Source organism: Sebastes umbrosus, chromosome 19 (genome assembly GCF_015220745.1).
Source record: "Sebastes umbrosus isolate fSebUmb1 chromosome 19, fSebUmb1.pri, whole genome shotgun sequence".
Taxonomy (NCBI): Eukaryota; Metazoa; Chordata; class Actinopteri; order Perciformes; family Sebastidae; genus Sebastes; species Sebastes umbrosus.
The window spans coordinates 13667498-13695370 of record NC_051287.1 but is presented as its reverse complement, the minus strand read 5'-3'; the positions used below and the strand labels follow the sequence as shown (position 1 = coordinate 13695370).

Sequence of the window (27873 nt, the reverse complement as noted above, 5' to 3'; positions counted from 1 at the left end):
TCTTTCTGATGCACAAAAATCCACAGTCAGTCCTCTTTCTGTGCAGAAATGTTAAGTTAATATGAGGCGTTTGAACAGTACAGTTCAACAGCACCACAAACTGCAGCCTCCTTGGCCTTACAGTTGAATCAAAACTTTAACATTATAACCTTCATGAAGGATAATATTTCAGAATAAGAGTGATTTGTACATGCATACAAGGAATTTGACTCTGGTTTTACGCATCTCTCTCAATGTACTTACAGAAGAAATAGAAATGTATATGTGATGGAAATAAATAATAATAATAATAAACTACTGAAGGTTTGGAGCTATTATTTATTAGTATTCATCACAATTTCCAGAAACATTTGAGAGTTTTATTAGTGTAGCTTAACCTCCAAAGCACTAGATGGGGTCAGTGAGTTGATAGAAATGTCTGACCTCTTTGTTCCTGAAGTGTGCATGCCATGATGGTAAGTTTAAACAACACAGATAATTAAATGTAGTCCTATATATACATACTGAGATTAGTGTACACTGACTAAGGCAATTAATTACAGACAGTTAAGTGTAGAGTTTGATTTTTGGATAAATGACCTCTATATGGGTTAGTTAACAAATGGCTTTTTTTGTAATTCCCTTGAAGTCAATTTAGATACTTTATATACTACTGGGAAGATTTAGTAGTACATTACTGCATCATATAACAAAAGCATATAATTTGTTTTTTTATGTAAAAAGTAACTAGTAGCTAAAAGTAGTCTACAATATTTCCCTCTGAGATGTAGCGGAGTAGCAGTAGTAAATAAAATAAGTAACTAAAGTAGTGGAGTGGAAAGGTAATAAGTACTACAATAATATAATTCATGGGAGTAAGATAGAAACATTAAAAAAAAATTAAATTTTTTAATTAATTAAATTTAAAAAAAAAAAAAAAAAAAAAAAAGCACATAGAAAATAACAATTAGTAATTAAATAACTACCATTAAATGAATATAAAAAATATTTAATATTATTATTATTTTTATTTTTACATTTAATTAATTCATTAATTTATTTATTAAGGTTTCTATCTTACTACCATGAATTATATTATTGTAGTACTTAAACCTTTAATTTTTACTAATTAATTACATAATTTTTTTAAATTATTTTCATTTTATTTATTTATTTTTTCCTTCTGGTTAGGTTAAGTAGATTCTATGTAAGTAATCAATGGATCCCACCATATCCTATAGAAAAACTTTGGGCTACCTCTTATAGTCCATGAGCCAGGCCCCCAAAATGTTCCATCTTTTTTCGCCATTTTACACATAGATCCAGTATAAAAGAGGGAAACCAACACACAATATCATGAAGTCATATATCGTTGTAAAGCTTAGACTATAATCTATCCTTCAGTCACATTGTCATGACACTGAGGTCAAGAGAATTTGACCTTTGACCTCTAATGCTGCAATGGGGCAAATTCTGAATGCAACTCCAAATGCCCTTATAACTAACTCCATATTGATCGGATGTGCCCACGGATAGTTCCAGCATAAAGAGCACAAAAAGAGCTTTACATTGATATATTATATGACTAACAACAATAACAACATTTCTTATCAGAATAAACGTAACTGTGCAGTTTGTATCTGATAGAATGTTCAGAACCTTGCATTGGATTCTGTTATTGGGGCCGTTTGTAAATGGCTTTCTTAGCAGCAGAAACACAAAATAATACAAAAACTCAAAAAACTGTACTAAGAAATTAATTCTCTATCCATTATTTTATGTTTTCTCACTCTTACCTCATTGTCAATACAAACATGTTCCAACTGATGAGGCCCTGACTGATATTGTGAATGGTATCATTGTAAACATTGGCCATCAAAACATAGGGATAGACATCACCTTTTCTGTGTTATCATGTTTGGCACAGGAGATATGATGCAAAATACATAATTTGGTTATGGGAATTTTTGTTGCGGTGGCGCCATGTCTCAAAATGTTTAGGGCTCCAAACTGTTCAAGTGTACCAAGTTTTATGCCTTTATAAAAAAGTGAACATCATTTTCACATATTATCACCCATTGCCACTGAGTCAGGGCCTCATCAGTTGGAACATGTTTATATTGACAATGAGGTAAGAGTGAGAAAACATAAAATAATGGATAGAGAATTAATTTCTTAGTACAGTTTTGTGAGTTTTTGTGTTATTTTGTGTTTCTGCTGCTAAGAAAGCCATTTACAAACGGCCCCAATAACAGAATCCAATGCAAGGTTCTGAATATTCTATCAGATACAAACTGCACAGTTACGTTTATTCTGATAAGAAATGTTGTTAGTCATATAACATATCAATTTAAAGCTCTTTTTGTGCTCTTTATGCTGGAACTATCCGTGGGCACATCCGATCAATATGGAGTTAGTTATAAGGGCAATTGGAGTTGCATTCAGAATTTGCCCCATTGCAGCATTAGAGGTCAAAGGTCAAATTCTCTTGACCTCAATGTCATGACAATGTGACTGAAGGATATATTATAGTCTAAGCTTTACAACGGTGTATGACTTCATGATATTGTGTGTTGGTTTCCCTCTTTTATACTGGATCTATGTGTAAAATGGCGAAAAAAGATGGAACACTTTTAATGATGGAGGGATGAAAAAAGGAGTGATAGCACATAGAAAGCTACCATTGCTGTAATGCTATCATGCGTTTCCCAACATTAGGGATATAAACCTTTGGGACATGGTCCCTCCAAAGTGGCACGACCAACCCCCCTGGCTCATGGATTATTATAGCATAGGTTATTTTTTAATTCACCTCATTAATCCCACTGAGTAACAATCTGAATTCAGGACTTCTTTTTCTAGGCCTAATGGAGTAGCCTATAACGTAGCAGATAAATATTAATACTAAAGTAAAGTACACTCACATCAACATTGTAAATTGAGTAAATGTACATTACACACCACTGTATGAAGAAATATGCACATAGGCTACACTACAGCATGAAGTTTACAATCATCCGATTTTTTTCTGGTAGCACTTGAATGCAGCAGCATTGCTGCGACCTCAACGGCTCCGTTTCCGTGCGACAGGTTTCACTACCGACACTAGACCGGAGGACAGGTGTCCGTCCAGATCTCCACTCATGACCGGGACCCACCACCGGGAGAGTATTACTTAACGGCTTTAACCCCACCATGAGAAACGGGAGGAGGAGTTCACCGCCCCCCAAAAACAACAACAACAACAACAACAACAACAACAAGAGATAGCTGATTATGTGCTGCTGTCCTGCGACGGTCCGGTGGTTCCTTACGAGGAGGGCGTCGACGTTTTACCGTGATTTTACACCGTCTGCTGCCATTTTCTGATCGGAAACAGCAGCAGCAGCGACGTCCCAAGGAGGGGCATCATCATCCATCCCCCTGCTGCTGTTTATATTACAGAGAGAGACACACTAAAGCAGGGAGTCGAGTCAGAGACACGCAAGAGGAAACATGTTCGAGACCAGAGGAATCCCCTTTGTCCTGCTCGACGTAGCCTGCCTCATCCTAGGTATGTATTTCTGTTTGTTTCTGCTGATTTGTGCTCGTATATAATCTGTCATCACGTGAAAGGGAGTGGTGAATGTGTTATTTAACCTCTAAATGCACCATTAATCAAATAATATGTGTACAATATGTTTTATTTAAAGTTGCAGTACAATGAAGAGGTCCACGTTTCCATTGTATGCTAATTAGTGCAACGTCTCTTTAGTGCTTTCAGATGCTCACATGGTTTAATATAATAATGATGCTGTGACAATAATATGTATTAATCAGGGGCTGTCATTAATAGCATGATTGTCCATAGTTAATAGCAAATTATTATTTTTAAAAATATTTTTCTTCCTTTATTTGGTTATTTGGTTTATTTTAGTTTAATAAATAATTAAATTAGTGAATTAATTAAATGTAAAAAAAAGCAGCACATAGAAAATTATAATTAGTAAATAAATAAATACCATTAAATAGATATATAAAAAATATTTATTATTATTATTATTTTACTCAGATATTTACATAAACATACTTAATAAAATACAAATATGAAGTGAAATTCAACTTTTCACACTTTTTACTATGAAATTATAGAACATGGGGTGCTTTTCATGTGAAATAAGATCAAATAAATCATAATAATACAAAAGAATTACATTTAGAAAAAAATAAAAATTAAACAAAAGAAGGGTGTTAATGTCTGTATATTATTTATTACAGCTTTATAAGTGCCTCGTGCAGTGAGAAGCAGTATAATTGTAAAAAACCCAGTTGGTTTATTTATTCACTTTAAAGATTTGTCAAGTATTTAATACTCTTATCAACATGGAAGTGGACAAACATGCTTGCTTTATGCAAATGTCTGTATATATTTATTATTGGAAATCAATTATAGATAAGACAAGATAAGATATTCCTTTATTAGTCCTGCAGTGGGGAAATTTGCAGTGTACAGCAGCAAAGGGGATAGTGCAAAAAACAAGATGCACAGTAACACAGTCAAAAAGAGCTAAACAAAGTGTAACAAAATATGAACCATTTAAATAGAAGGAAGTATAAAAATAGGAGCAGTATATACAGTATTGACAATAAACAGACTATTAACAAAATTGCATAAGTGGAAAATGATATTGCACAGTGAGAATGAATGAATGAATGAATGAAATTCCACCTGAAAATATAAAAAAAAAATGTACCACTAATGAAATAATATGTGTAATATATGTACAATATCTTTATAAGGGTATTTAAAGTTTCTTTCCCTCCCCCAGTACAATGAAGAGGTCCACGTTTCCGTTGTATGCAAATTAGTGCAACGTCTCTTTAGTGGTTTCAGATGCTCACATGGTTAATAACGATGCTGTTTTCTTGAGTGTGACAATATGTATTAATCAGGGCTGTCATTAATTGCATGATTGTCCATAGTTAATAGCAAATTAATGGCACTGTTCAGTTTAAAGATTTGTCAAGTATTTAATACTCTTATCAAGATGGGGAGTGGACAAACATGCTTGCTTTATGCAAATGTCTGTATATATTTATTATTGGAAATCAATTAAAGGTACTCATTCAGTCTTGATGGGTGGAAAAAAGTGGAAAAAAGTGCAAAATGCAAGTCTCCCTCAAAAACAATCCAAGGCACACTGTAGTGTTTGAACACAATTAAAATGCTTTTATTTTACATGGCAATAATTGGGTCACTGTGACCCTGATGAGGACCTGTGTTGGTCGCAACGCATTGGTCATTTTAAACAACAAAACAAACAAGAATTTTCTTAGTTTTTCTCAGTCTTAAAGTCTTTATATCTGAATATATGAATCATTATTTTACTGTAAGTGCTCGGGGCTGTACGGTTTCAGGTTTGCAGTCGAGGCACAGACATGTGTCTCTGGGGCTTAAATGCTTTTAAAAACTGATTGATGATACATGACTCATAAATGTACAGTATAGCTTCCCTTGCACAGTCACAGTATATGTTAGAATTATTAGCTTGTAGGATGTTTTAAAGATCCCCTCCAGACATTTTATGAAAATACTCTGCTTGGTATACAAATGTGTTTTCTGCTAAATCTACTAATATGCAAATATTGTTTGTTTCGTCAGTGGAGAGAGACTTTAAAATGTTGCTCAACTACAAAGTGTACAGACTTATTTTATGTTGCACAACTTTATAAGTGCCTTGTGCAGTGAGAAGCAGTATGATTATAAAAACCCAGTGGGCTGTTTGGATGACTGATGCAGAAGCAAACTGGATTATTCTGCTAATGACACACACTATTAGATTAGAACCAAGCATCTGTGGTAATCTGTTTCCAGACTGAGAGGATGATTCCTACAGGCATGCACCGGTGCATGTGACTAAACATGCACATACATGTAGTAAGCTTGATAAATGTGAGATATCTTTTTTTGTTTTGATTCTCTGAAGTGCTGTGAGAGGTTTTTTTTTTTTTATTGGTTTGCTTACACAGTTGATTGAATTTGGTTTTTAACACAATTACTGGGTGAGCCAATAAGTCTTCATTTATTTATGTTATAATATCCACATTTTTCTTTCTGTCAGAGTGTTTGTCTTGGGAAGTTAGCTGCTATGAGAACAAGTTAAAGTGTAACACGGCTATAGTTATAAAGTGACTTGGGGAGGGTCCGGCTTTCTGGCATTTCCAGCTGTTGTAACTGATCAACTTAGGATGGCACAGCTGACGGTGTCAACAGCTGCAGAAATGGCAGACAGAACAGAAATACCAGACTGAATTAAAAAGTAGTTTATAGGTAGTTTGTGTGTCTTCATGCGCATTCTGTGGATGTGGCTTGTTAATGTGCATTACAGCTCATTTTCTGCTTGGATAGACCCAACGACTGTGTCTTTTCTCTACTATACAATGGGCTAAACGGGCCAAACACCCAGAGAGATGACAGCAGCATTACATTCAGACTTTGAACTGTCAAAACCAATTAACATAACCCGGTTATCTTTATGGTATTTTATCTATAGGGAGTGCTTAGCTTAAGTCCACACACCAATGTGAGTCGGTGCTCCAACAAAAGAAGCTTCTCAGTGCTCCCTGCTGAAAAACTGTCCTAAGATAACCTCATTTTTTAAAGTTTATTATCATAAAAAAGAAATATATAATCTGTCTGAGCGCAGTAATGCACATTTTCTGTGTCTCAGCGTCAAAAAATGTTTTTCTTATTGTGAACAAATCTCATGAAAAAGACCCAAACTAACAATGAATTGATCTTACTAGCACGTCCTGTCTATGGAGCCGGATGTAGCTGATTTTTTTTATGTGCCCTTGTTGTCCAAAAAACAATAAAAACCACATCAGTGAGCACTAGATGACATGTTCCTTCATTACAATAGACATGGAGGAGTCGATCCCACATGCACATGATGTCATTGCTCTGTAAATACGCACTACGGCGCCAAATTGACGGCAGAAAATAGTGCCAAATAAATGCACCATTGACTAATATTTGAATGACGTTTGCTAAAAACTAAAATGCCCCGCAGTTTAAAGAAAGTATTAAAAATGAAAGTATAAATTTGTGATCTGTTTTTAAAGATTTATGTCTTCAGTAGGAACAAATGGGCTTAAGGCTGTAACTTTATTGTGCTGCGTTTGGTCCTTTCATTGAATTTGATGACAATAAGAAAACATAGAATAAAGACTTATTCTTAACTGGGCTGCTCAGAAAGATCGGGGTCTTTCATCTCTGCCACAGAGATTTAATCTGACAGTTTATTGTGATTCTAAAGAGCGTCCGCCAACATCAGAAATTCCAAAACCTCAACAATTTGTTTTGGCAACTTTTCTTGCATTCTTCTTCCCCTCTTCCAGTGGTAACGTTTCCTGATCTCTCCGTCCACAGGAGGTCTGCCTCTGGCAGCCTTTAACCTGGGTAAGATCCGCCCTTACCAGAGGGGCTTTTTCTGTAACGACGAAAGCATCAAGTACCCTTTCCACCACAGCACAATCACCTCCACAGTGCTCTACACTGTGGGGTTCACCCTGCCCATTAGCTGCGTAAGTAGGTGACACTCTCAAGTGACCTGTCTCATGGCAAATAGGGTGACTTGTCAATCACAGCAGGTGTAACCAAATAACTTTAATGCTCTCCAAGGTGCACCAGGGCCTCAACTCTGGTTTACTGGCATGGAAAGCAACCATTATTATTATTATTATCAACTATACTTGTGCTGTGAAAGCAAGTCAACATGTCTGCTGTGAGAAAGGTCTGCTGGGACTGATAGACTAGTACATAATGTAGGATGTATTGAGAATGGCTAGCTGATTTAGTAGCTGTTAACCATAGCACAGCTACACCGGATATTGAAACCAGATATGCACAGTATGTTTTATTTAGTTCTGCTACTGATTCTGATGTCAGTGTGAGGCTTTTGACATTAATGAAGGTCATCGGCTCTTACGCCGAATTCACACCAGGCAGCGGCGAAGTGCAGCTCGCTGCAATGATTACATTTTTCGGCATGTTTGTGTGTTTTTATGCGAGAAGAAATTATTTTTAACACAGGTCAACATGTCACAGGAATCACAGGATCTGTTTACCGACTGGCTGCAGGAATTCTCTGGCCGCACTTCGCCGCTAAAAGTTCAACGTTTTCCAACTTTTTTGTTTGGCTTTTAGAATCAAACGGCCGTAGTTCGCAGTTAGTTTAGCACTTGGCCGCTGCTCTGGTGTGAATTCAGCATTACAGTTGTGTATCAAGCGAAAGGCAAAGGAGGATGTCCACTTAAAATAACAATTAATACAAAATAAAATCAGTAAATGTTAAATCATGTTGCGTCCACACACACACACAATAAACTGTCTAGTTAATATCTTTTAAATCTCAGCTGCTCCTGCAGGAGTTATAAATGTTTGTGTTTATTTTAATGATCTTATAGGTCTATAATTATTATTTCTCAATGAACAATCCAACCCCTAAATATTTGGATCTGCCAAACTTCTATTAGCTGTGGCTATAGTGAGTTAGCAGTGTACTTCAAAACATATAATAAAATATGAATAACATGAAGTGAGGCCAGGCATTTTTTTGTTTTTTGCTTTTAATTGAATCATTTTGTTTTTTAACGGTCAGCTTTTCTATCGCTGGTGTGAATTAGTGCGACAGACGTGCGGGCGGCGTGCTGCGTCCCTCTGTTGCTTAAAATAGCTGGAATGCTCTTCTGGAAGTTGTTTTTTTGAGAAAGACAGTCGCAGAAAGTGCTGCGGGTGTGTGGTGTGCTTCTGTTATTGCTTTGTGCTATTTGTGATTTATCTCTTCCATCTCTTGTCTGTGGTGTTTTAATGTATCATGAGTAATCACAACCCCAATCTGTAACTCTTTTAGTCTTCTTGTTGTTTTTAACAGCTCACTTTATCGTTCATCACTATCTGCCAAAAGAAGATGTGGGAGAATATGTGGGAATTTAGAGCTGGAGAGTTTTAGGAAGAGGTTAAGTGTTGGTTAGAGATAAAGAAGAAACATCATGGTCACTTTGTCAGAGAGGAAGTGACTGAGGAAGTGTGTAGTGTACGATTGTTTCGGTCACGTATACGGTTGCGGTCCGTTAGACCACTGGTTCCTCTCACTTGCTGTACGGCTCAATAACCCCTCTGAGAAATGTAACATTTGTGCTCTTGTTGTCTCTTATTAACATTCATTCCTTATCAGCGTTTAACTGTCTTGTTGCCGTGCCAACACTTTAACAACTAATCTGCACACTGATGCTTCTGAAAGTTGGCGAGGACGCCGCCGCCAACGCCTTCGGGGGATGCAACGTTTGCTCTCACATGGCTGCTGTCTCCTACTTTTTTCACAGGCACACAGTGTTGCATCATGGGGTAGGGCTCCAAGGCCCGGTGACATGTTCTTGTAACCTGTATTTTGTTCCTTTTGTTTTTTCTCTCATTGCTTCTCTGCTAGCTGGACTCCCATTTATAATACTCACTGCGCAGCACAGTCCTTTCCGCCGGGGCTTTTTCTGTAATGACGATTCAATCAAGTACCCTCTTAAAGAAGACACCATTACCTATCAGTTGTTAGGAGGTGTCATGATTCCCGTCACAATACTCACTGTAAGTGCATCTGTTTTGTTTACTGTTAACGGTGTCTTCTCTTTTATGTAACGTTTACCCTTTATCCACTTTTACACTCTTAACTTATCCTTTTTCTCTTAACCCACGATCCCTGCTAAATACATTATTCTGTAATAATGTATGTGTGTGTGTTTAATTGCTTGCATGAGCCACTACCATTAAGCGTAAGTTCATTTCCCTAACTGCATGTTGTTGAAAATGTTTTTCCAAACTTTTCCAACATTTGAAGATGAAACAGAAAAGGTGACCACGAAGCCCTTAAATAATTCTGCAGCCCGCTGCAACAGAGAAAGTCATTTTGACAGATGTGAAACTCCTCACAAGGAGCGCAAGTGGTGACCTCGGTCAGTCGATGCTGAAAGGAATTGAAAAAATGTGACAGCGCTTAAAGAGGCTACAAGAGAGACTCAGTCAGTTCAGTATATAAACAGTGAAAATATCCTTTTTAAAAGACTTGAAAAGTTTCATTTATCTCATTTATGTATTCATATACATATAAAACAGACACCTTTTAATCTTTAGTGACCCATCAACAGGAGTTGTTAGTGCTCTTATTGACAGATTTTAAAGATACAGACAGCAGAGCGGTAGCAACAAGGGCCCGTCAACAGCTTTTTTTGTTGGACGAATATAAGCCCTCCGGACCTGAATTCTGTTGGCAACGTTGCGAAGCACATTCACGTGCACTTGAGCCATGACAAGAATTCATGAGTCATTATTCTGAACACCTACGTACAAGCTCCAAAAATGTTTTTAATAGATCGAACTCTCAGATCAAACGAAACATTTATTATTTTGAGTGGACATCATCCTGTGGCCAATGATATATCTAACATTATGTATCATCTGTATGTCAGATGAGCATTCCTACTTAAAGGAATAGTTTGGCATTTTGGGAAATAAGGAGAGCGGTATCGATCTTCTCATCTAACTTTCGGCAAAATGACGATTGTGTACTTGCATCCCAAAAGGTCAAACCATTCCTTTAAACACTGTTACACCAAATTGGTGTCATAGTCTGAATTTGTTTAACATGAAACTCGTTATTTTAGACTCAGTTAGTGATGATGAGATTAGGGAACATGCTCTGATGTTGTTTGCATTCAGTTGCATGTTTAATTTTCATTTGGAGTTTTTTTTGTTGCCTTATAAAACCTCTAACTTTGTATCCCTTCCTCCCTCGCCCTCCTTCACCTTCCCCTCCCCACCTCACAGATGATCTTTGGCGAGTGCCTTTCAGTTTATCTAAAGCGCATCAAATCCAAGTCCTCTTTCGGCAGCTACGTCGCCTGTATTTACAAAGCCATCGGTACCTTCCTGTTCGGCGCCGCGATGAGCCAGTCTCTGACCGACATAGCCAAGTATTCTATCGGTCGGCTCAGGCCGCACTTCCTGGATGTGTGCAAACCCGATTGGAAACTTATCAACTGCTCATCGGGGGCTTATATTGAAGACTTCACCTGCAATGGAGACGCCAGGATGTCCAATGAGGGCAGGTATGTCTTGTTTTGCCTGGTCTTTTATAGCATTTTCGGAAATGGATGGATGAATGAATGTGGAGTTGCGGCAATTAATCACTTAATCACAACTATTTTGATAACGCACTGATTGTTTTAGTCATTTTCAACAACACTCTGGTTTCAGCTTTTCAAATGTGAGGATTCAATGCTTTTTTTTGTCATATATGATAGTAAATTTAATATAAAACAGCATTTTAACAGCATTTTTCACTTTTTTCTGACATTTTATAGACAAAACGATGGACTCATTAATCAAGAAAATCAGATTAATTGATGATATAATAATCATTAGTTGCAGCCCTAGATTAACGAACGCTTGCTGTTGAAACTAGCCCCTCATTTAAATGTGTAGCACTCTGGGGGGTTTTTGTTTTGTTGCTCAACAGATTAACAAAAAAACTTCTGTGCTCTCCATTGTGTTGTAAACTGCTTGTGGTGCGAGTACAAAGAGCAAAGGTTAAATGTGCCACTGAACAACCTATAAATACTTAATGTGATTAATAAAGTGGCGATAGCAGAGCTATTGTGGCATGCCGCTGGTGAAGTTGTGCAACGTTTTTCACAGTTTCTGGGCATTATCTGCAACACGGATGATGTAAGAGCTTTTTATGCGAGATTCATTTGCAGCACACGAGTCCAAAAGAATAGAGTAATATCACAGGAATGTAAAAGCTTGTTTTGATTTACGGTCCGTGTCCCTTATCAGCTCAGAGCAGAGGGAAGTATAGTGGGAGGAGAGGATATCCACTTCTCATTCTGGTGGAGGCACGAGCTCCGAGACCAGCTGTAATTATAGAAGCAGAGGCCTAAATAGTGACATCAGCTGTGCAGATTTTATCAGCTGCGAGGAACTTTCTGTTCTAATTCAGATCTACTTTACTTAAAGGTAACGTAGGTTATTCTGCTTATAGGTTAGTGTATGTTTTCTTTCTCTTTCGTCCTCTTTCTTGAACAAACTCCCTGAGCCGAGAGGAAATGTGCCCGCCCACCCACCCACCCGTCCTCTGGGTTATCTACTGAGCATTTACCAGGGTGTGGTGCACCATATTTCCTGTCACCCCATCCCTACTCTGCAGTCTTTTTTTTACTTTAATGAAGCATAATGAGACAAACGTTTATCAGCAGGCCAAAAGAAGCATCCAGTGAATCGAGGCAGACATCCAGGGCTTTTAAGATTAATGTCGGGACATATTATATTTCCAGCTCTTATGTGTGCGTGTGTGTGGTGGCCTGCTATTCACTAATAGAGATAATAATAAGTAGCAGCAGCAGCAGGAGAGGACAGAGCAGGTCGGGGTAGCGTGCTCAGGATCACCTTACTGTAATATGATTCTGCCTTGGCTTAGTTTAACATCCCCAGGAGAGAAGAGGCTGACTGTCAGAGCTGCACTGTTTGTGTGTTTGTTTGTATTTAAGAGGTAAAATCGCCCTACCGTACAGGAGGTACTCAAAGGTTGAGAGTGTGATGAAAAATACAAAGTTTTCATCCCAATACTATTAAGTAAGGGATAGTGATAGGGTCATTGTTGTGAAATAAACCCTAAGCCCTCGCAGGGTGTGACTAACCTGGTGCAGGAGGTCGACATTATTATTTAATTTGGTCTATTTGATCAGCCTGGATCGTCCACTGACACTGTTGGTGCTGAAACGATTAGTTAATGAATTGATTAATGACTTAAACATTTTCCACAAATTCCAGACAAACACTGATTTCAGCTTCTTAAAGATTTGAGGATTTTCTGCTTTACTTTATTGTTTTTTATATTTTACTTTAACAAAGCAAGCCAGCTGAAAACATTGCTTTGGGATGGACACTGTTTACCGTTATCTGAAATTTCACAGACTAATTGATTAAATTGAAAACATGAGTGTAACAAGCTCTACATGCCATGCTAGCAACTCTTTGAGGATGTATTTAAGCACAGAAGGTAGTTTAAGCTATACACTAACGTCAGCGCGCTCATATGCTCACAGGGACAATGCTTACGTACGGATGTTTAGCAGGTATAATCCGTGCGTTCCAGTACCCATACCACCACACTATTTAGTCCCAATACATAGTACAGTATATCAAATGCAGTATGCCAAAAATACCAGGATGTCCTACTACAACCGGTCGCATTTTGCAGTATGCAAGCCAGCATGCTTTTCTGGCTAATCTAAACCACAATCCTCTGTGCAGCGGATATATGAACAGAAGGGTCAAAGTTCAAGGCGCAAAGTTAAGACAAACAGCTGAGGCTGATGGGAATGCTATTAGTTTTGCAAGTATTTTATCATAAACCAAGTTTCATGGCAATCTATCCAATAGTTGTTGAGACATAATAGTATTACACTATGTGTGTATGTGTGTGTGTTCATAGCTGTAGATGTGGTCCAGACAACAGTATCAAAACACTGTACTGTTGTTATTCACAAGAAGTAACTAAAGCAGGGGTGGTGGTGGAGGGGTGGGGGCTTCTTTTTATCTGCTGCTGTCACCACATCCCTCAACATCACTATCAGGAGTCACCTCTCTAAACTACTAGAAAACAAACGTACCAGTCAGTGAACATCAACTCCGCCTTAAACCTAAAATAAAGGTGTGCCAGGGTGATGTGTGGGTTTGTGTGTCTGTCTGACTGATGATTAATACTAATATGTCTCTTATCATTAGTCTTACCAAAAGTGTTGAGCCATGCTTTTGTCTCTCCGTTGCAGGCTATCCTTCTACTCGGGCCACTCCTCTTTTTCCATGTACTGCATGCTGTTCCTGGCCGTAAGTACATTAACCAGTTACGGTAACACTTTATAATAACCATCATTTATAAATGGTAAATCGATGGTTAATTAAACTTAGTTAATAGTTATTTTACAGTTAAAAAAACAAAAGCAAAATGATAATTAATAATGTGTTTGCTGGCTTTTTTTATTATTTATTTATTTATATTTTTATTTTTGTTTTATTTATCTATCTATTTTTTTTGTTTTATATATTTATTTATTGCTTTTGGTTATTTACATTATTATTATTATTATTATTATTAATAATCTTACTAAATATCTGTGAATATTTTTTTTCTTAAATAAAAATATTATTAAAAAAAAAAATAAACTATCAATTTACCATTTATAAATGATGTTTATAATAAAGTGTTACCCAGGACATTCTAGACATTCATAAGTTCTTCAACAAATTATTGTAAACTGTAAATCTATTTTGCCGTTATATTAATTGTCTTATCAAGCTCCAGTTGTTTGTTCAGAGCTGACTTTACTGCCCAGCCCTGATAAAGTACGTATGCTGCTGCTGATACATTCAATACCAGCAGATATAAATAGACGCAGGGACAAAGTCCTGGCACCAGCATAAAGCTCTTCTTCTTCCTCTTCATTGAGTGGATGTTCCAAGTAGGAGGAACAGCAGCTGACATTTAAACATTCATCTACAAACCGTGGGAGTGCTTTTCTTTTCTCCCACAGTTAAACGACAGGCGTTTGCGTCATAAATTAAGTGTTACAGGAAGAGAGACGTGGATGTTGTGGATAAGGAGGCTGAGTTTGTTTTGTCCTTGATGGAAACAAAAAAAGAACAGACATGCCCTGTTTTTAATACAAACAACATTCTTGTGGATAATGCCATAATGGAAGGTTCAGCTCAACAGAGATTCCTACATGATAGCTCATCGTGCTCCAGAGGTGGTGCGATATTTAATTATCAGATTGGATTGAGAGAATAAACGACAGTCTATCTTGTACTAATGCTTCCATCAGCTGATTATTTCAAGGTCAGTCAACTGTAGGAGATTCATAATAGTAGTAGTAGAGCTGATAACATAAAAAGAGGATGAATCATGAACATTTGTCTAACAGTTTCCTACACGATATATTTATACCCTGCCTACTACAGTGATCATATAATAATCCATGTCCCGTGTGTCTCTCTCAGCTCTACCTGCAAGCTCGACTCCAGGCTGAATGGGCGAGGCTGCTGAGACCCACAATCCAGTTTTTCCTGATCGCTGCCTCCGTGTTCACGGGATTGTCGAGGGTGTCTGACTATAAGCATCACTGGAGCGATGTGCTGACTGGACTCCTGCAGGGGGCCCTCATGGCCATCCTGGTGGTAAGTGACGCCACTTTAAAGGAGTAGTTTGACTTTTTTTTCTTTTTTTTAATTATTATTATTATTATTATTATTATTGGGGGCATTTTATTAGATACACACTCTCATATCTATCAGTTAGATATGAAACAACCAGGAGATGTTTAGCTTAGCATAGTATGAAGACTGGAAGCAGGGGGAAACAGCATGAACGGATGAAGAAACACCCTTAAACATCCGTTTTGCATATCGATAGCTGTGACCGCTTCACCACTCATTAGACTTGTAAATGAGAAGAACAGTGAAGAAGAAGAAGAAGTGTAATTTTACCAACTGTGTTGCATCGGTGAGGATCTCCAACAGCTCCAGAACAGCTGTCATAACTTGTGCCTGCTATGCCCGGCTGAGGCTGTTTATAGCATCCATACCACTAATTCATCACTTGTACCTGTAAAGCTATATTATGACTTCTTTGCCATTTTTTTTGTGACATACAATACTATGACTTTTTAATGACTTATATTATTACATTTATTTTTTTTTGGAATATACTATACTATGACTTTTTTATGATTTTTTTATGGCATACTAATGACATTTTTTATGACATACTGTACAGTACTATGACTTTTTAAACATTTTTAATGGCATATTATGGCATACTATATTAGGACATTTTTATAGCATAATATATTATGGATTTTTAAAAATATTTTTATGGCACACTATATACTATGACTTTTTTTTTTTTTTTGCTTTTTTTAAGGCATACTATATTATGATTTATGACATACCTATGACATGGAGAGCCAGGCTAGCTGTTTCCAGTCTTTATTCTAAGATAACCATCCTGGATATAGCTTCATATTTATCATACAGACATGAATTATATCAATCTCTTCATCTGACTTTGCAAGAAAGCAGAAGCGTATTTCTCAAAATGTGGAACTATTCTAAAGTTACCGCTCACCCTTCCTTAAATGATGTTTCTTTTAAACAACGCACAGATGTGAATTCAGCCTCACATGCTTATTCTCTTCTCTTCCTGTAGGTCTTCTGCGTGTCTGACTTTTTCAAGCCACGCGTAGACGCCCATAAAGAGGCCGACATCCCACACACAACCCTGCAGGAGACCCCGACCAACGGAAACCACTTTGAGAGTCCCAACTAAGCTAAGCCAAGAGGTGGAGGACGACACCTCTGTGCTCTGTCCAAAACGCACACCCAGGATCCCAGCTCTCTAGCCTTTCCATCTCATGCAAATACTCAACCAATACCCTGCATGGACTTACAGTTGATTCTTACTTCGAGTAAGCCAGTGGATGACTGTGCATCGGGCTTGTTCAGATTTTAAGACTTTTATAGTTGTTCTCCATCTGGAAGGAAAGCAGCGGTGACGACCTGTTCAAGCCTTGTAGATAAGCTTTAAGTGACTGAGACCGATGTAGGTTAGGGGCTAGAGATTCTGTAAAGACATGAACCAGTTAGCATGTATCTATCTACTGAGCTGGTGGGAAGACTTCACTGCACGCGCCCACTAAAAGGGTATGACCACTGCTGGGAGAGAGAGGAGGGTTGGAAACCTGTGAATGTAACCTTGCTTTGTGCTTTTCCTGACCTGGAGTCAGTCTGCTCAAGGATCTGGTTTAGGATCAGCTTTTACGTCGACTCCAGCACCCAGAGAGACCGCTATAGAGTCTGTGTTGCCTTAGGTCCAGTGTTAATTAAAGGGCTAATCAAAAGAGGAATGTTTGCTTCTCAAGGCTAGTCCGTGCTGGAGACTAAAGCTGATCCCAGACCAGAGGGCAACGCTGCTTCAACATGTAGAGCTGCTGACTCCAGGCCACTGCCGTCTTCCTCTCCAACCGTCTAACCCAATATAGTCGAGGAGGAAGCTCGACTTATATCATGTTTGGTTAGAGAGTTGAAGAGCAGACGGTCAGTTTTAAGTCCTGTGTTGCCTTTGCTGGACTGCTACTGCTGCTATCAGGGCTCCCTGTGTATCTAAGAACTAATAAAAACAACAATGTCATTTTTGTATAATCTGTATGTAAAAAAACAAAATCAACATACAGACTTTTATTGAAAAAAAAATGTTGCAAATATGTACAAATGTCTAAAATAAGAAAGGAGAAATAAAGCCATTTTACTTATTAACATGAACAGAAATGAAACGCAAGTGTTTTGATGTATTACGTCATGAGCCGTCATATAAAATGAAAGCATGACTTGTTTACTTTTCCTCATTATGAACTACTCATGTAAGCAAAAATAATAAAAGCATGAATGTTCAATGTATTCTGTCCACGCAGACGCATTCACCTAAATGATCTATAATGATACTCCTCAGTCGTTTATGTGATGCAATTCTCAACGACTCAACAGGACATTACAAAGTTCAGGTTCATTTTTGTGATGAATACAAATTATCAGAAAAAGTGATCTGAAGGACGAATAAATCAAAGCCAATTTAACATTTTTGGGAATAACTGGCACAATATTTGAGCCCCAGTGTGACAAATGTGAGACTAGAAAACAAAACAAAAACGGAAGGCCAAGAACTCCATCGGGGGGTTAATCATAACTAAAAGGTCAAAAACAGCATTTCTCCTCCAGTGCTGCCCCCATCATGTGTTGGAAAGCTGGAAGGTCATTATAGGTAGAGACTGGCAGCAAATACAATGTCTCTCTTGATCTTCGTTATTCCTGCAGAGACAGAAATTAAGAGGAAATAAGCATTTAAAACTGTTTAATTTCAAACAGACGTGTTTCAGTAGAGCTTCACCTTCTGAGTCAAGAAGAATATACCAAAATACATTTAGCTGTTACTGGTATGAATGCAGTCCTTTTTAACAGACTGTAGGATGATGAAGCGTATTTATAAATCACGTCTAAAACTTACTTAAAGAAACAGTGTGTAGGATTTAGGGGGATCTATTAGCAGAATATAATATTCATAACTATGTTTTCATTAGTGTATAACCACCTGAAACTAAGAATCGTTGTGTTTTCGTTAGATTAGAGTGATCCGTTTATATCTACATAGGGAGCAGGTCCTCTTCACGGAGTCCGCCAAGTTGCTCCGCCATGTTTCTACAGTAGCCCAGAACGGACAAACCAAACATTGGCTCTAGCGAGAGCCTTTCACCGTGATGTTTCTTACCTTCAGCAAACTTGTTCTCCAGTTCGGTGTTGCCGATGGCCTTGGCTGCAGAACACATCTGTCTCAGGACCTCCTCCAGACGACGCATGCAGCGGATGATGCTCCCTACACAAGACAGACGCAAATACACACTCAGTGTTTAGTGTGTTTTAAAATATTGTTTTAAAATCCAACCCAGCATTAATTCATACTGAACCCTCGATGGCAGAATAAGGACATCTTGGAGGAATGTAGTTTCACTCCTTACTGGTCTGTAAGGTACTAATGATGAGGAGACGTGTTCATTTTGTACACTTCCAATTAATTAATTCCTATTAACTGTGATCGGTGCCTAGAGAGTCCATTAGTAGGTGCAATTTGTCAACAGGCAAACACACAAGAGTTACGTTTCCAATAATAAATGAATAAATCAATCAATGATGAATCGATTAATATCTACTTTGGTTTAAATTGTGATAAAAAGACTCCATGACAATGATTAGTTAAATGACAGGCCTGTTGATTTAAGTGTTAGTTTACAAGTATCATCAATTCTCTATCTCCCTCCTTCGCCGACACACACAAGCACATCCGATACTCCCTCCAGAGTTTCTCAATTCGACGTTACTTTCGTCATTATGAAGATATGTGATGTTTTACAGCTGAGCTCATTGTTGGGAGTCAGAGACAGAAACTGTGAGGAGACTGCTGGACTTGGTTCAGTTAAAATCACACCTAATAAATCAATAAGAGAAGCCTCTAGCAGCCAACTGCATACAGCATGTGATGGTGAAGAAATCAAAGGTGAAATGGATTTATAAAGGCCATGTTGTTCCTCGGCGGTGGTGGAAGAGGTAGTCCGATCCTTTGATTAAAAGTACAGAACGTTTTCAGCAAAATATACTTAAAAGTATTAAATGTAAAAGCACCCGTTCTGCAGAAAAATGCCCCCTGTGACTGATATATTATAACTTACATCATTAGATTGTTATTAATGATGCATTAATGTGTTTTAGCTGGTTGAGGTGGAGCTAGGTTTAACTTCTTTTTATACTGTTTGGTATTTTGGTCCCTCCAAAGATAAATCTGAGGGTCATGAGATGATTAATGGGAGAGGAAAGAATATAAAAAAGTCCTGATACTCAAATTTGTAATCATTTTTCAGACTTTTCTGTAATCTTGGATTTTTTGGGGAAATAATGAATCACCTCTTTGATCCTCGAACTGTGAGCTCAGCTTTATTGTGAAATATTGCATAATTTTGCCCTTTTAGGCCTTGAGCAATTCTTGAAATGAAATCATCGGAGAAGTTTTGAGGGGAATGCACTCTTTGTTTTAACTGATAACAACTCAAACATCTGAAACATGACCAGGAGCCCCAACTAGTCACTGCTTTCCTGGAACTGGTCTGAAGCAAAAAGGGTTGAGAGCTACTGATTTAATCTCTAATTAATGTAGTATAACGTACAACAAAATTTGAAATTATCAAGTTAAGACCTTAAGGAAAGTTCAACACCTGTATTTTAACCTCCTGTCGTGTCTGTTGGATATTAATATGAATGACGCACCTTCAAAGACGTCCGTCATCTTGCAGATTTGGGCAAACGTGGCGCCGTTGGCCCAGGCGTACACCACATCCATGAGGTGAGGCTTAAACTGGCCTAGATACGTCTCCTCGTCAATATCCAGCTTGGCGTCTGCAGAAACTTTGGCTATGCGCTTTGCACACTCCTGGACAAAAAACAAGAGCATTCACATTTCCACCAAATTCAAACTTTTATCGATTAAGAAACTTAATTGTTCGATTCAGATTGTTTTTAACGTCGTCTCACCTGCATTTGTCTCAAGGGAGCTGCTAGTTGTTCAGTCAGTTTTGGCATCTCGCTGGCCTGGAGGGCAAAAAATGACATCATTAATGTCGTGATAGCAAACATTAGAACGTTTGTTTTGTAGGCTGTGTTTCAAACTCCAGTCAAAATACGTTATTTAAAACCGACAATATAAAAAGGCATGTGTGAGAAGAATCTACTCTCCCCCCGAGCAAAACGGATTCCCTCTACCTTCTCTTTGGGTTTTCAAACAGTAAGCAACACTAAAATGAGAAGAATGAGGCTGCTGACAGTCAAACACTTGACAAAGTCAAACACAAAACTATAAATTTTATTGCTACAAAATCATGACGTGGCATCGCGGGGTAGACACAGCTGTAATTGATCACATTAATGATGGCCCCCTTTCTATTTAGTGTGTCACAGCCATTCCCGTCAGAGCCAGCATGCACAATAGCAGAGCCCTGGCACACCTCAATGGATCAGGGCCATAATTAACGTTACTAATTACACCTGTGTTTACTCTGCAATGACATGTCATGATGACGGCTGTGAAAAGGGCATGTAGGAGGATATTCAAGTCCACATTGTGAGGGGTGAGTGAATGACTCCTTCCTGGACTGGTTAATATTGTTTAATCATCGATTGAAGCAGGGTCGCTTTAACACTTTAATGTCATCAGTGCTGTAGAAAACACACACAGGTTGGATGGTTAAAGTTAAACTAGCAGCAGGGACTCTTTAATGACAGACGGCAGCTGTACACACACACAGCGGTCCTGTAGCGGTGTATAAACATGACAGCTGCTTGTCCCCTCTCTGACAGACCCCTCTTTAGACAGAAATCTGTTTCTGTCGCTCCGAGGACTGATCCGATGTAGAGCCAAAGAAAAGGTTTGTTAAAGCGCCTCATTGAGAGAAAACAGGCTCCATTAGGCAAAGACAAACACACATCAACCTCAGGTTTCTGTTTTGGTTGCAGAGCACAGGGGAAGAGGCCAAGAATGCGACCGGAGCTCGAATGTGGTGGGAAATGGGGGAATCAGCTGTTTATCTCAGTGCTTGGGAAAAAGGCTCAATATCTGTTTGTATGGAGAAATAAGAGGAATTAGATGTGTTTGTACGTACATTCTCCTGGAAGACAAAGCAGGACAGCAGGGCGGTGGCTTGTTCCACCGTCAGATTGTTGAAGAGACCGTTGAACACCATCTCCGTCAGCAGGAGCTCGTCGGCGCTGGAAGAAGAATTATTAAATGATATTTTATTACTTCATCAAAATGAAACTATATCTCTTCCTTGTTCTATCAAAACAATGCAGAAATGTGGCGTGGGTGTTTGAGCAAGCAAGGACAGGTGAGAGCAGATGTACTCATATTTCAGACCTGACAGGGCTCACGCTTTCCCTACAACAACAATACATGTAACATTTCACCAAATAAGATCCAGAGTCACCGTCCCTCTCGTCAATAATCAGACAAATCCAGGCTGAAGGTAGAAGTAGACAAGCCACCATTACTGCGGCGGCACTTTGCGTAAATTAAACCTGCGTATAACATCGCAATATATGTAAAGGATTTCACTTTTTAAAGTGATTTTGCCAAGACATCTGTCCAGCAGATCCTGTAGAACTGGTTATATGTTGCAAACGGCATTAAAATAAAGGTAATAATCTATTATTCTTCTCAACTAAGACTGGTTTTACCATCCGGCTGGATGTCTTTTCTGTTCTGTGCTGTCATCAGCTGCTCAAGTAACAAACTGAGAGTAAAAGTAGAAGCCACAAAGCTCTGCTCCATGAAATCAATTTGACTTTCCTAAATCTCTCCTAAATTATCAAATCCTCATGTTTCATTAATCAGCTTATCCACGTAGCAGTTTCACATTCAGACTGGCGGTTGGACAGAAGCTCTTGTTTTTTTCCCCCCCAAAGCCAGTCATAAACAAATTCAGACTAGTGCTTTAAGACTGAATAACCTCCAGATTCACACAGACGACCATCATCTGTTGGACGAGGCATCTGCCCGTCATAATTAACCCAAATATCTCTGCTTTCCTTGTCAGTGTCAACGCGTTCATTTCCACTCAGCCTACGCAGTAATAACGGTTAGGGATGGGCGATAATTCAATATGATTATCTGTCGTCTTTCAATGGAATCGTATCGTGATGAAATCATACATCGAGATATCGTGATACACAATTACGTCGTCTAAATTGATAAGAAGCACATACTAACTCAAATTTTCGCAGGAAAATCTGATGTGAAATATTTTGAGGGAATATAATTTATAGATTGCGGTTTTGTTTTTACATCACACTTTACATTACCACTCGGTTCAATGCGATTAACAAATGGTGTGTATATGGAAAATATTTATTTTTATCTACACTTGAAACTGTTCTGTTCATTTTGCACTAAAGGTCTTAATTAAATATGAAAATACTTTTTCATTCGTCAAGTATTTAAAATCACACAGGACAGGAGTATACAAAAATAGGCTTTACCATGTGGTTATAGACTATTCTTTAATTCTTTATTTATTGACTTACCAGAAAGCATGCTATATATCATGATATATATCGTTATCGATATATAAAATAATATATCGATATAGCAGATTTTGGTCATATCGCCCAGCCCTAATAACGGTGTATGTCAGCTGCCGAATTAGTCTATAGGCTAAAATGACAGCCGAGTCAACTGGCTTTAAAAAGGGCTCACTCATCATTTCAGAAGCCACACTTTATCAGTAAACAAAAACACTTTTGCTACCCTACCTGCTAATTTCACAGGCGACTCGCCCTTTCATCTCGATGACATCAGACGGGCTGGCGAAGCCGAGGCGTCGCAGAACTCTCTTCCTGCACTTCAGCTTGTCCATCTGCAGGACAGTCCGAGCTTTCTTCAGCTCTCGCTTGGCCGTTCGAACGTCTGCTAAGATCTAAAACACACACATATGTACTGTTAAACCTTTACCTGATGTAAACTCGGAGGAGCTCTCCCAGGGTTTCTAGAAAACACTTCATAATTATTCAAAATCACTGATACCACCAGCTGTTTTGTGCATGAGATCATTTGAAAACATTCATAGAGGAGTGAAAATATCTGAGTTATCTGCCAACAGATATTCATCTGCCTGCTTATCTGTCCTCAGCGATGTCCATTATCCACTTTAACCTTTACCCCTCATGATTACAACACGCCGCAGAGCCAAAGAAGCAAACACACGCACAAAGAGGTTTCACCAGAATGGCTTGTTCCTCAAAGAATTCGGAGGAACCGTAGCCTGATTTCTCCGAACCGGTGGCTGCGTGTGAGATAATAAAGGAACCTTTCACAAGTGCACGCGAAAGCTGTGTCGTTTAGACTCTCTGATGCTTGTGCGCCACAAAAAAACAAGTATCGAAATGAATACTGTTGTAGCTTTTAGTCATGGCATCATGACTTTGACAGCCATGATGTGGTGTGTGTTAAATGTGATGAGTTGAGACTTGAACAAATGAGCGGAGGTCAGCTGCAGAAATGAGATTGAGGATTAGCTGATGAAAAATGCCAATAGAGGAGCAGGTTATTCTCTTACACTGCCAATCAAACAAAGGAATCCAGTGTAAACTGCCCATCATTTCACCCCACACACACAAAACAGAGGGATGTAATTGTTTATGCAAATTGTCAAACATGATCTGGTTGGATTTTTTTTCCCCTCGCTGCTAAAGCCAATCTGGATGTTTTGCATCTATCACTCTCCCCCAATATGAACTAAGTGAAGCTGTACTGAATTGAACTGAACAGTCGGACTTGATCTTTCTGTAAAGCCGAGCGCACAGGTGCAATAATGTGCATGTTGTTGGGCTAAATTATGGAACAGGACATTATAACATCTTCGTATGTGGATCAGATGTATTATTTTATTTTGGAAAGGTACACGTATAATACTCACTAATACACTAATACACCTAATGAGTTGCCAGTAGATTATTATGGGACTTTAATGTTGTTTTAATTATGACTTCATGAACATTCATGTAAAAGGGAAGCTTCTGTGTTTTAACAGGTTGTGTAGCAACTGTTTTATTTTACAAAATAGCTATTATCAACTAGCCATACTTCTTTATGTCCTTGGGAGGTACAGATTTTCTTTTCTCCGTTTACTTTCGGTGGTTTTTAGCCATGTTAGCAGCACGATGTGGTGTCAATGGAAATATCTCAACTACTATTTGAGGAAATGTTTGAAATTGTGTACAGACCTCCCTGGTTCTGGACTTTGGTGATACTCTGACTTTTCCTCTAAGTGCCACCATGAGGTTGACATTCGTGATTTTGAGGGAAATGTCTCAACTATTGGATGGACGGTCAGGAAATGTGATACAGAAATTCAGCCTTGTTGTTATACAAGTGACCTTTAAAAAGTGAAAACTGAATGTATTGATATTTTTATGTTTTAAACCTAATATTTGACTTAATTTTATGCATAAATCTGATAAGTAAAAGAGTGTCGAGACCTGGTATAGCAGGGCCGATGTTAAGCTTGCTCTGCTAGAGTTCACCATTGAGTCCATGTTGAATAGCATTTAATGACTTTGCTCATGGTGTTACACAGGCACAGAGAACATTTAAGCTGGAGACCCTGTGAATGTTTCTTTTCTCTACAATTGCAGGTATGTTTTTTTGTTTTTGTTTTAATACTTTTCTGGAACAATGTTTTTCCCCTCGCTCGATGTGATGTGACGACAAGGTTTTCTGTTATCTGACCTATAACTGAGGGTGAGGCCCTGTAGGACTAATGTTCTTGTTTTCTTCCTGTGTTTGTCGGCATGAGTATATGCGGCCAAAGCCGACCTGTCTGGCAGGAAAAGACAATGGAAGGTCACGGTTTGTAATCTAACAAAAAGGTACCAATGTAGATAAAAAGGGAAGATAAAAGTTTTCATATTTCAATAGTAACAAAACACACCTGTGGTAACTCTGTTGTTCAACGGTTTCAGTAAAGGTTTGACATTTAGCAGCGTTTTCTATGGCTGACTTTTAAACTCTCCCACAAACTGAAAGACACACAAGTTTCTCACCAGAGCTTTCTTCTCACAGAGGGAATACACAGACTCCAAGTTGGGGTCGCTGTGCAGGGGGTGGGAGTACATGCGGTGCTCGAAGGCCTCCACTTTCTGAATGACTTTCTTCAGCGCGGGGTCTTTGATGCCCATGTCATCTACGGGGTCGAGCAGAGGGACGCCATCTGGGAAACGTTTCTGCACCTCCTGCAGACAAAAAATGTTTGGGAGGGAAAAGAAAGAGCAGCAATTTACACAATGATTTGAGAATTCTACCAGTTTCAATATCTTTATTTCAACATGGGCGGCTTTTTGTTACCTGTATAGACTTCAGCATGAGCTGTCTGTTGTCAAATGGCCTCAGGTCTTTGGGGATGTAAAGGCGAACCGAGCTGATGGACGTCAAGAGATGGAGCACCACTGGAACCACCTGGATGAAAACAATTAGTTATAACCACCCTAACTACAGAGACAGTATGTAATGTGCACTTATGTGTGTGTTTGTTGCACCCACCTGCATCTCTCCAGTCTCCCCCGGAGCAGCAGGTTTAGCAGCCTCAGTCGCAGCATCTTTAACGCTGTCCTTACTACAGTGGACCAAAACCTCCACCACATACAGCGGCTCCGAGTCTGTACTGGTCTAAAATGGGGAAATGCACATTAGTCACAGCCACATGTAAATGGACTCACATACGTGTGACACCGACTTACCTTCACGTTCGACTTCTTGCAAAAGTTGACAACAACTCCCCAGCCGAAGTCAGCGTCTTCATTTTTTACCTGTGAGAACCGAAACAAAGAGCCATTAAATGACATTGTTGAAATCAATAATCATCGTCCTGTCGACAAACTGTGAGTGTGTGTGTGTGTGTGTGTTTGTGGAGCTCTACCTTGACAAGTCGTCCAGGCTGCAAGAAGGGCAAGCAGTATTTGGGTTTGTGGATGAACTCTTGAATGTCTTTACCCAGTTTGGCCATCTGCTGTCTGATTTTATAGTAAGTGAGCACAGCTTCTTCATTGGGAATCTCGATGTTGTGGTACTGCTCCTCGTACTTCTTAATTTCTGCAGAGAAAAACCAGCAATAGGATTAAAGCTCAAAGTAGAACTAGGCCACTACAGGACAGGGCATCTTCCAGTGAATGTTTCTGCACATCAACCTCTTGACATTGGAAAATAATTCATAGCAGACATCTAATAATGAAAGATGTCTTAGTTGTGGAATCAGTGTCAACTTGAAGTCACAACAGTCAAAACTGTGTTTGTTTTATCATTTCTATATGATGAAATATAAAAAAATAACATGAAATACAGCCTCTGGGAAGCTGTCAAGTAAGATTAATCTTTGCCTCGGCATCAATCTGAAATACATTCTGCTAATCCAGTATACAGATATCGGCCTGGAGTGTGCTGTAGTAAATACGGAAACGTGCTTACTCTCCACAACACCAGGCAAAGCCCTGTAGTGTTGGAACTGGTAGAAAGACTTCTCCAGCATGTACTCTGGGTTGATCTCCTCCACACGCAGCAGGTTGAGCACCATGTTGTAGGTCAGGTGGAAGGCACTGTTCAACGGGTCTGCTGAGCCCTGCACGACAAAATCAAAACCAGACAGAATAAATATAAACATAATAGAATAAATGAAGTCACTTTACCCAAATTGAACACAGAGGAATTTTGCAATCACGACCTCTAGAAATACGGATATGAAGCCGTGGGAGTTAAGCACCGCGACAGAGCCAACAAACAGTTTTACATTAACACAACATCTTTCAAAAAGCTACGCAGCTACATATTTATAGCAGCGATAAATGTGTCAAAAATCAAAGACAAAAGACTGAGAGACTTCTGGCTTCCAAAGTGACTGTGTGTGTTGTTGAGCTTTTTTTGACGGAGCACCAAATGGCCCCGACGATTCCATAAAGAGGAACAACTCAAGAGTCACTTCAGACAATTTCCATGTAATTGTTCACACAAATTCTCAGCTGGACAGCGAAGGAAATGTGTTTCATTGATGGGATTAGTTGGGACTATTCTTCTAACGGAAGAATGTGTAGACAGCACTGAAGAGGGTTTGCAAAGATGTGACTGATGACTAGCAGTTGCATTCAGAAAAAAAATAACCTTAACTAAAAAAGAAACAGCAGCCATATTCAACAGTACCTTGAGTAGCTGTTTGCCCACAGCTGGACTCATCTTCTCGTCCACCATGAAAATAACAATTCCCCTGTCGTCCATTCCTCTCCTACCGGCTCGTCCAGACATCTGGATGTACTCACCTGATGTAATCTAGACCACATGAAAACACACAAGACATTAAGAAGAAATAATGCCTGTGATATTTGTTGATATGACAAAGATTGATACTACTGAGAAACTAAAGCATATCAGTGAGAATCTAACCAAAAATAGACAAGGTATTTGTAGCCAAGTATCTGCATTATTAACATAGAAATCTAGATGATGAAACTGTCTTGTGAGAAAGACACTTAACCAGATTTCCACAAGCCTCTGGGGACTATTCGCTGAAATCACACGTGGTTCTGATTAAAATCCACATATCTACTGGTCTTTGTGCAATAAAAATGAAAAAAAAAAAAAAGACTGATAAGATTATTTTTGTGTTGAAATG

General features: G+C 38.7%; 2 protein-coding genes across 3 annotated transcripts in view; one reads left to right on the top strand and one right to left on the bottom strand.

Moving 5' to 3' along the window:
• The first annotated feature begins 437 nt into the window (after window positions 1-437).
• Window positions 438-17460, top strand: plpp1a (phospholipid phosphatase 1a). 2 transcript variants are annotated; one of them, XM_037752099.1, is made up of 7 exons: window positions 438-455; window positions 3015-3532; window positions 9450-9601; window positions 10838-11118; window positions 13843-13900; window positions 15071-15247; window positions 16278-17460. In XM_037752099.1, exons 2-7 carry the CDS (start codon window positions 3475-3477, stop codon window positions 16395-16397), a joined length of 846 nt encoding a protein of 281 aa, XP_037608027.1. In that variant the 5' UTR covers window positions 438-455; window positions 3015-3474; the 3' UTR covers window positions 16398-17460. The 2 variants fall into 2 exon arrangements, with proteins under 2 accessions (XP_037608027.1, XP_037608026.1); XM_037752098.1 differs by lacking the exons at window positions 438-455; window positions 9450-9601 and adding an exon at window positions 7391-7545.
• The window catches only part of mtrex (Mtr4 exosome RNA helicase), a 25205-nt gene continuing 14622 nt past the window's right edge, over window positions 17291-27873 (bottom strand). Inside the window, exons 15-27 of the mRNA XM_037752097.1 lie at window positions 27405-27530; window positions 26679-26829; window positions 26134-26306; window positions 25955-26023; window positions 25758-25883; window positions 25563-25673; window positions 25262-25450; window positions 22973-23136; window positions 21325-21430; window positions 20201-20257; window positions 19937-20099; window positions 18390-18494; window positions 17291-17932 (exon numbers count right to left, since the gene is read on the bottom strand). Coding sequence (XP_037608025.1) covers window positions 17880-17932; window positions 18390-18494; window positions 19937-20099; window positions 20201-20257; window positions 21325-21430; window positions 22973-23136; window positions 25262-25450; window positions 25563-25673; window positions 25758-25883; window positions 25955-26023; window positions 26134-26306; window positions 26679-26829; window positions 27405-27530 — 1593 coding nt within the window. The 3' untranslated portion in view covers window positions 17291-17879. The remainder of the gene's footprint in view (window positions 17933-18389; window positions 18495-19936; window positions 20100-20200; window positions 20258-21324; window positions 21431-22972; window positions 23137-25261; window positions 25451-25562; window positions 25674-25757; window positions 25884-25954; window positions 26024-26133; window positions 26307-26678; window positions 26830-27404; window positions 27531-27873) is intronic.

Bases quoted from the DNA above. Each gene is read 5' to 3' on its own strand.
- plpp1a (XM_037752098.1), top strand. From the start codon at position 3,475: ATGTTCGAGACCAGAGGAATCCCCTTTGTCCTGCTCGACGTAGCCTGC. The intron at 3,533-7,390 runs GTATGTATTTCT...CTCCGTCCACAG, and splicing joins CGTAGCCTGCCTCATCCTAG to GAGGTCTGCCTCTGGCAGCC. The intron at 7,546-10,837 runs GTAAGTAGGTGA...CCCACCTCACAG, and splicing joins TCACCCTGCCCATTAGCTGC to ATGATCTTTGGCGAGTGCCT.